General features: G+C 46.8%; 1 protein-coding gene across 1 annotated transcript in view; it reads left to right on the forward strand.

Annotated features, from left to right (window-relative positions):
* Tbc1d9 (TBC1 domain family member 9) overlaps positions 1–9,055 on the forward strand; it is a 111,060-nt gene extending 102,005 nt beyond the window's left edge. The window contains exons 18-21 of the mRNA XM_041663360.1: positions 450–536; positions 5,054–5,128; positions 5,221–5,324; positions 7,006–9,055. Coding sequence (XP_041519294.1) covers positions 450–536; positions 5,054–5,128; positions 5,221–5,324; positions 7,006–7,722 — 983 coding nt within the window. The 3' untranslated portion in view covers positions 7,723–9,055. The remainder of the gene's footprint in view (positions 1–449; positions 537–5,053; positions 5,129–5,220; positions 5,325–7,005) is intronic.
* The last annotated feature ends 628 nt before the right edge of the window (positions 9,056–9,683 follow it).

Here is a 9,683-nt window from a genome sequence, read left to right on the forward strand (position 1 = left end):
GTGCTGGGATTAAAGGCGTGCGCCACCACTGCCCGGCCTTGGGGAGCAGTTTTAACATTGCTGGGACCAAAAGGGCCTGCTGCTGAGGCCTGGGGCTCAGTTCTAAACCAGTCTATCAAATACTAAAGACAATAAAAGTGAAGGCAGATGCATTCACATCCCAGATGGGAGTAAATGTGGGTGTGTGTAGCAAACAGTATCCTACAATTGACCCAGAAAGTATTATTTCAAAGTCTTTGGGAAATCTCCCTGACAGAGAGGAAAACGCAGAGGGATGCTGGTGTGGGATTTAAATGGAGTTAAAGACAAAATGACGCCCACAGAGGCCTCTGAGGTGCTTCTGTCCTCCATCCCACTTGGATAACTTCATTTTTGGTCCTACCCCCCCCCCCCATCATTTGCTGAGTGAGGAAACTTAGTGTTGAGTCACGGCCCACCACTCTCCACAGAGCCATCCTCCGATCAAGACGAGCCCGACTCTGCCTTTGAAGCCACTCAATACTTCTTTGAAGACATCACCCCAGAGTGCACACACGGTAGGTGACGTTTCTCCCTCAGGGACTGCAGTTCAATCCCCAAACTCACATTTTAAAACAAACGAGGTGTGCATAGCATACATTTGGAACCTCAGCTCTGAGGATGGCACAGATTTCAGCCAATTGTTTACTGAAGAATATTCAGTCAGAAACAGCGCTTCTAGATTGAACATGTGCAGCCCCGTTCTTTCCTTGTTTTTATTTCCTAAACACTGGGGTGTTCCAACTGTTTACACAGCATTTACATCTCATTAGTTGCAATCCAGAGACAGTTTAAGATCCGTAGGAGGGTGTGTATAGATTGCACACAAGTGCACAGCAGATCTGAGTGCCTGTGGATTCTGCTGTCCACAAGATGGTCCTGGAACCAATCCTCCACGGAGTTCCATCTGGCCCATTTCAGGAGTTTGCCAACCCCTCATCCGTGTGATTGTTTGGTCTGTGAGGATGCAGTTTGGCCTAAATATGCACTGTGGCTCACTGCACCTCTCTCCAAAGGCATGTGTTACTCCTGTGGCTTCTGCCTTGGGGTCCAGTACTCCACACTGCTGCCTCTGGGCTTGGTTATTTGTTTTGGCTTCTTAATTCTTGCTGTATCTGAACAAGTGCAGTGTAGTCCTGGTTCAAACCCTCGGGTGGGTGCCCAGGGTTACTGGAGGAAAGGGAGGCAGACTCTGCTGTCTTGGGGTCCACAGCACTGTTGAGGAGCGAGTATCGACAGGGGGCTAACTCTGCATATCGTTACCTTGGCGACTACAGGCAGAATCCTGCCTCAGAGCCCCAGTTCCTTTGTGGATAGTAGAGATGATAGTTGCCAGATCGGGGTGCTGGAGACCTAATGAGATCATACAGTCTGTAGTTACAGTCTCTCATGCAGTCCTGAGCACACCCACTGTTCTTCACGTGGCCAGCTGTGTATTTGCATCCCTAACATCCTTGTTAGGGATGTCCATTTCAGAGAGGATCCTCCTCTTATGTAAAAGCTTCTGAGATGGTCACATGCTGCACTGTGGAATGTCCTTAAACAATGCTTCTCAGAGTGTTTTTCTAACTCCAGAAGTGCTGCTGCTTCATGTTGGATGTTTTGAAATACTTACATATATATACATACACACACACACACACACAAAAGATAGGCTGGGAGGTGGTGGTGCACACCTTTAATGCCTATACTTGGGAGGCAAACACAAGTGGATCTTTGTGAGTTCAAGGCCAGCCTGGTCTACAGAGCGAGTTCTAAGACAGTGAAACAAACAAGAAACAGAGAAACAAACAAGCAAAAAATTGTGTGTGAGTGTGTGTGTGTGTGTGTGTGTGTGTATGCGCGTGCGCACCACAAATCATGTGTGGATGACAACCTGCCAGCATCAGTTCTCTCCCTGTGTGGGTCCCAGGGATTGAGGTCAGGCCAGTAGGCTTGGGAGCAGATGTGTTCCCTGCTGAGCTCAACTTGCCGACCCCCATTTTTATTGTTTTTTTTTTTAAAGGCAGTCTGTCTCTGAAACTTTTTGTGTTTATGTGTGTGCTTGGTTAATTATATTTTCTGTAAAGTTGAGTGAGAATGTTGATGTCATTAGAATTTTTCTAAAAACAGTCTTCCTTTCCTCTGATGCCCACCAAAAATCGTCTTGTCCCAATGGGTCACCACCCCCACCGCCACACACACTGTGTTACAGTGTTATGAGAATAAACCATACCCAAAGTCTTCCTCTTCCAAAGTATCTCTGATGCCAAAATCTGGATCTTTGCCTTGGGATTGAAGAAGGCAAAAGTTGATGGAGTCCCACTCTGTGACCACACAGTGTCAGGTAAAGATGACCAACTCTGCCCGAGGCCCTGGAGGCCACCTGTGTCTGTCCCAACAAATATTAATAAAGAGCTGTGACAAAGATGGCTTTCATATTCAAGTGAGGCTCCACCCTTTCCAGTCATAGGCACCAAGGAGATTTCCTGTGCTGTGGTTGACAGGGCTCCAGACAGCAGGCAGAGTGCCACTGAGAAGCTCCATGGCACCGTGGCCAGAGTTCACAGAGGTCACTGTTATGGTAAAAGTAAAATGCTGTAGGTCCCAGGGGGCTGCAGCGGGCAGTGGGTCCTGAGACCACGCTGCAAGTCTCCCGAAGTGGCGGTGGGCTGTGGGTCGAGAGCAGCCAGTCTGAGGCAGGGACGGCACAGTTCCCCAAGTGGCTGCAGTGGGCCATGAGGGATAGCTAGTCCCAGGCAGGGAGCCACGTGGTGGGTGAGAGACCTCCACTGGGCAGCCAGTCCCACGATGAGAGTCAGATAGATAGGCATGCCATGAGACCACACCGCAGGTCTCCGAAGACAGCTGGTCCTGGGCAGAGATCCATGTGGCAGGTGAGAGACAGACAGATAGGCACACCATGCAGAGTGAGGTTGGATATTTATTTAGTGGGTTATAGAGGGGAAAGGGGAGAAAGGGAGAAGAACAGAGAGAGAGAAATAGAGTGGGGGAAGAGGGGAAGTCACAGTAGCAGCTATCTCTCTGGGAAAGAGACAGAAAAGGGAGGACTCAGACAGATCATTACAGTCACCATGTCCATCTGCACCAAACTGCAGAATAAGGGGAAAGCCACCATAGATCCAGGCTCAAGTACCCTGGCCACCAGAAGAGCCACATCCCTGAAGAGCATGGGTTCACCAAACTTAATGCAGATGAATTTGAAGATGTGGTAGCTGAGAGCTGGTCCATTCCTGATAGCTATGGGGTCAAATTTATCACCAGTTGTGGCCCCCTGGACAAGAGCAGGCCCTGCACTCCTAAGTGCTTCCACTGTGCTGAATCCTATATCCATCAAATTGTGCTCAGTAATAAAACTCACACCCCTTCTGGGAGAAAAAAAAAAAACCTCATAACTTTCTAAGCATGGTTTTCAGACGTTTGCATAATAACCACAGCTCGGGTTCATCATGGATTAAATATCACGAGTGTCTATTTGTCTCCTGAAGATTTTTCATGAATCAGGTTAGAGTTCCTCAGTCACATGTTGAGGCAACTTGAAAAACCAGCCCCCTTTGGGGTAGCTGAGGAAATATAGGACATACTCTTGAAGCCAGTCAGCTCCACCAGAATTGAGGGTGTTGTACTTCTTGGCTTCCAGGTGTGTGTGTCCTGTAATGTCTGTTTTGCACAGATCGTCAAGTCCCCCAAAAACCAACAAGGAGACCAAGTCCCATATGTAAAAGCAAAGAGCCTTTATTTTATACAAGTTAGCAAACTCGGTCTCTCCACATGTCTAATGTATTGGAATAAACGGAGAGCCCCGAGCTCAGTTAGAGTTGGGTTTTTATAGTAATAAAGGTGGGGGTGAGGGGTTTCTGAGGTTCAGGACCCCTAATTGGCTGACATTTGTCTAGGGGTGTCCTGGTGAGTGTGCTGGCAGGTGGTCCTATCTACAACGGTTGGAACCTTAGGCGTTTCCTTTAGATGGTCTGTTCTTGGGTGGTGCTCAGATAATCTTAGTTTATGGTCCTTCCTGCAACCAGGTATTGCTTCAGAGTAAACTGCTGAGACTCCATTAGGGTTATCATGGCTGAGTCCTACTCTGGCAGGTGATAATGGTTGGAAGAACTTCCTTTCGGTGGTCTGTTTCTCATGGCTGGCTCCTGCAATGTCCAATTTTATGAAGAAAACGAAGTTGTAGCTGGGCTCTTAAAACACTGTATTTTAGAGAAGCCAAATTACGAGGGAGAACATGTCTTCCCCTGCCTCCCACTAGCATCCCGTGTCCCTGGGAGAGTCCGTTCCTTGATTCTGTTTCAAGTCACTGCGCACACTTGAGAAGTGAGAAGATCGCAAGCAGGATGGGGTTTTAATTTTTCATTGTACAATAAACCCCAGCTGTGAGAACTAAATCTGGGGCCATCTTTCATCCAGGGGTAGGGTTGTCAGATAAACTATGAGTCATCCAGTCAAATTCAAATTTCTAAAAAATAATTGTTTAGTATAAGTATACGTCATGTGATACCAGAAATACACTTTGATAAACAAGTGATCTGACATGGGATACTGGTATTTTATGTTTGTATTTATGTTTTAAAGATTTTATTTTTATTTTTTGATTTTTCTAGACAGGGTTTCTCTGTGCAGCTTTGGAGGCTGTCCTGGAACTCATTCTGTAGACCAGGCTGGCCTCAAACTTACAGAGATCAGCCTGCCTCTACCTCTCAAATACTGGGATTAAAGGCGTGCACCACCACCACCCCGGCTTAAAGATTCATAAAGTGTGTGTGTGTGTGTGTGTGTGTGTGTGTGTGTGTGTGTGTGATGAGTGTGGAGTAACAGGCAGTTTTAAGCCACCTGATGTGGATGTTGAGACTCAAACTCTGGATCCTGCAAGAGCATCATAACTCAAACAGCTGAACTGTCTCCCCAGCCAGTATTTAAATTTCTGTTTGCTGAAACATGCCAGTGTGCCTGTAGGATGTTCGTGTTCTCCTGATAAGCCTGTTTCTTACTCTATAATACCCTTCTTTCTTCTGAATATGTCTGGTAGTTGTTGGGTTGGACAGCAGGAGCAAACAGAGCACGGAAGACGGCTTCGTCACAGTGAGTCTGAAGCAGGACAAAGGTACGGCTGTCTTCCTCTCTAGTTACCTGATTGCCACCTGAGTTCCTGTTTCCTGGCCTACAAACACTCACCTCTCGGCATTTGCTTTGAAGGGAAGAGGGCGAATTCTCAAGAAAACCGTAATTATCTGAAACTCTGGGCTGCAGAAAATAAGTCTAAGTCAAAAAATGCAAAGGATTTGCCCAAGTTGAATCAGGTAAGAGTCTGTATAATAAAATAAATATTCCCCAAAACAGTGAGAGCTTGGGGTCCTTAACTCTTATCTCCTTGGGTTTGGGGTATTGGGGTTTTTTGGTTGTTGTTTTTGTTGTTATAAGACAGGATGTCGTGTGGTCCAGGCTGACCTCCAACTCACCGTGTAGCTGAGGATGGCCTGAATTTCTGACCTCCAGCCTCCACTTCCCAAGCACTAAGGTTACAGGCCTGTGCCCACCACACCCAGTTTGTGCAGGACCGAGCCCGGAAGCCAGGGCCTCAAGCCTGCCAGGCAAACACTCAGCAGTTGAGCTTCATCTCCGGTCCTGTCTGCATTTATTTTTTTTCCGTCAAAATTGTGCTCAGCCTCGAGAAAACATTCTCCTAAAAGAAACTTTCAACAACGAAGTACTCAGTTTTGGGAGTCCATCCATCCACTCCTACCAGTAGAATTCCCTTTGGATGCTCAAGTTCAGGCTGTTTCTGCTTCACTGTGTTCAGCAGTAGAAATGTCTAACACATCTTCCTATTAGAGGAGGGATATAACAGTTAAAATCGTGAAATGGTGGGTGTCCAGCTCAAGAACAGACAGGGCACCAGGTTAGAGTGAAGGCATTGCTTCATTACAGGGAAGTGAGGAGCTCTGTCCCGGTCAAGGCTATGATAGCTAAACCTTGGGGAAACCTTCATAACTTCAGAGATGGATGACGAGATGAGTCCGCTGCCTCCTTAAGATTCTTCAGCAAGGAGAAAAAGAAAATAAAGAAAAGTAAACAGGGTGTAATGCCTAGCATAGTGGTCCATGCCGTCGTCCCGGTTCTAAGGAGGCAGACATGGTGGTCCATGCCAGTTGTCACTGCACTGAGGAGGCAGAGAAAACAGGATAATGAATTTAAAACCAGCCTGGGTTATATAGTGAAACTGTCTCAAAACAACCAAAATGGAGGGGGCAGCAGCAAAAGAAGAAAAAAATTTAGCAAAATGTAGTTTAGTTATTGTGTGTGACGGGTGTGCTTTTGTGTGCACACACAAACGGAGGCCGGAGGATAGCCTCAGCCACCACCCCTCAGGAGCAAAGCCACCGTATGTCTGAGACAGTCTTACTGGCCTGTAGCTTACCAGTGAGCCGCAAGGGCTCACCGATTTCTGTCTCCCCCTGTTCTGGGATAGCAAGCACATGCCACCACACCTCCCCACCCTTTAAAATGTGGGTGCTTGGGAGACTGAGCCATCTCCCCAGCCTCTGCTGTAGTCAGAGTCTGGGTGATGAGTCTATGAAGGCCTTTACCATTTCATCTTTCTAGTTTCGTGGTTATTTCAGATTTTTTTTTAGTTAAAAAAAAAATAGACTAATAAAGAGACCATAACACTAGGTCCATCCCTTCTCCGAAGAGCATTTTCCTGGGATCTTTAAGAGTCGTAGTTTAGGGGCTGGAGAGATGGCTCAACGGTTAAGAGCGCTGACTCTTCTTCCAGAGGTCTTGAGTTCAATTCCCAGCAACCTCACGATGGCTCACAACCATCTGTAATGAGGTCTGGTGCCCTCTTCTGGGTTGCAAGTACACATGCAGATAGTATACTGTGTACTGTGTACATAATAAATAAATTTAAAAAAAAAAGAGTCATGGTTTAATACTTGCTTAGTCCTTGCTCTTAACTCCTCCCCTCCCCCACTCCTCCAGGGCCAGTTCATCGAGCTCTGTAAGACCATGTACAACATGTTCAGCGAAGATCCCAACGAGCAGGAGCTGTACCACGCCACAGCTGCAGTGACCAGCCTCCTGCTGGAAATCGGAGAAGTGGGCAAGTTCTTCATTACCCAGCCTGCCAAAGAGGAAGGCGTCACCGGACCACCCTCCAGCCAGGCCCTCCCGGGCATGCTCTTCCCCAAGAAGGGGCCCAGCCAGCCCTACACGGTGGAATCGGCAGAACCACTCCCAGCCAGCCTAGCAGCTGACAGTGAGGAACACTCCCTGGGAGGGCAGATGGAGGATATTAAACTGGAAGATTCCTCGCCCAGGGACAATGGAGCCTGCTCCTCCATGCTCATCTCTGATGATGACACCAAGGACGACAGCTCCATGTCGTCCTACTCGGTGCTGAGTGCCGGCTCCCACGAGGAGGACAAATTGCACTGTGAGGACATTGGGGAGGACACAGTCCTGGTGCGTAGCGGCCAGGGTACAGCCGCTCTGCCTGAGAGCAGCAGCCTAGACCGGGACTGGGCCATCACCTTTGAGCAGTTTCTGGCCTCACTCTTGACCGAGCCTGCTCTGGTGAGGTACTTTGACAAGCCAGTGTGCATGATGGCCAGGGTCACCAGTGCAAAGAACATTCGTATGATGGGCAAACCCCTCACCTCTGCCAGTGACTATGAAATCTCTGCCCTGTCTGGCTGATACGGGAAGACATACAAAGGAGTTTTTATGTTCGTCTGCGTTGGGGGGGAGGGGGTCTTTTCTTTTAAATTATTTATTAGTACCTGGCTTGAAGCCTAGTGTTTTCATAATGTAATACAATTGAAACTGGTGAGAAATAGATAAACACCCCCAAAGTAAGGCACTAGCATTCTGCCTGTGGGGTATGGTGACCAGAATCTAGTTTATTCAGTGAATCCCCCCTAATAAGCCAAACTGTCAGTGATATGTGTATTATAACTTAGTACTCTTGCTGTTCAGCTGTATCCGTGGTGTAAAACCAGTGCTGTCTGATGCTAACAGACAGGCGTGCTCTGTGCGTTCGGGCTCCGAAATAAAGTTAGGTCTGGGAGGAAATGGAGCATTGCAAACATGAGGCTGTTTTCAGAAGGAAAGGGCATTGTTGACTGGGTAAATCTTGAACTACTTTAGTAAGTCTTAAAAATATTTTTTAAGATTTGAAATATATTTCATAATAAATCCTCTATCCAAAAATCATATTCTACACTGGTTCCCCCTTCAAGGAGAACACATTTGGGTTCCAAGCAGTTATGAAAATGGAAGCAATGTTTACACGAGGCTGGAATGACAGGTTTGATCTGTGTGGATATTGACAACTTGCTCTGGTTATTTCTGTCAGCTGGGCCAGAAAGCAACAGGATCATCTGAGAATCCGAACGTGAAAGCAACAGGATCAGCTTTTTGTCTCAATTTTTGTCTTTGGAGGACTAGAAGTCTTGACGCTTCTCATCTGGGTCTTTAGATTCTTGTTACTCGTTGAAAATACAGCAAAAAAAAAAAAAGTAACAAAAAACAAAACAATGCCCTTCGCCATTCCCATACTTTCTGTAGAGTCAAGAAACTATATCATGTATCACGTATGACCAACTTTCCATAAGTCGGTGTAGACGTTATGTATGCAGTGAAGGGATTCTGCAAGACAACGTAACTAGATGTTTAAAACAGACCCTGCCACTTTCTAGAACAGAATAGAATGCTGTATCTGCTGAAGGGATGTGGAAATCAACGCTGGCACACCTGCACTTTGAATTCATGATCGTTTCCTACCGTCATGCCTTTGTTCGTCTCAGAGGCCGGGGAACGCCCCCTTACTCTGGCCTCACGCTCACGGTTCCTTTGCTTGTTCTGACATACTTTCCCACACACTCCCTTCTTTTATTATACACGCGTCCTTCATTTAGCTGTTGCAGCTGTAATTTTTTTTACCTTGTTTACAGAATGATTTTTAAATTGTCAAATGAAGTAGTATGAACCTCAACTAGGGTAAATGTGAACAATTAAAACGCTTCAGAAGTGACCGCGTCTCTGCGCCTGAGTTTCTGCCTGAGGCCCACGCTGTTTCTCTGACAATTTTATAGGGAAGCTATCAGTAGACAATTATTGAACGGGTGACTATTTTGAGGTAAGAAGCTGTGTAGAGCTAAGAAGATGGCTCGGTGGTTAAACGCTTGGTGCATTTGGGTACGGACCGGTGCTTGATCCCCAGGACCCCTCTAAAGCATGCTGTAGTGGTGGCATCTGTAATTCTAGTGCTGTAAGGTGAGAAGGGGCGTGGAGATGGGAGAATCTCCAGACGTTCATGGGTCATCTAGACATGGGCTCATACACAAGAACACACCCCCAAATACCTACATATAGAAATAATACAGAGAGGGTTTTTTAAAGGAAATACAATGCAAAATTCCAAGAATATTTGAGACAAAAAAATAGATAATTGTTATGAATTACCTAACTTAGAATGTTTGTGGTTGGAGAGACGGCTCAGCAGCTAAGAACATTTGCTGCCCTTCCAGAGGACTGGAGTTCTGTTCCCAACACCATGTCAGGCAGCTAGGAACAGCCTGTAAGACACCCGAGGGGTGCTGAGGATGGGAGAAATACCCTCCCCAGGGGAGAGCACGTGAGTTGGTCATCCAATGCTG

The sequence above is a fragment of the Microtus oregoni genome, unplaced genomic scaffold (assembly GCF_018167655.1).
Source record: "Microtus oregoni isolate MIOR12 unplaced genomic scaffold, Mior012 000014F_ref0000157, whole genome shotgun sequence".
Classification (NCBI taxonomy): domain Eukaryota; kingdom Metazoa; phylum Chordata; class Mammalia; order Rodentia; family Cricetidae; genus Microtus; species Microtus oregoni.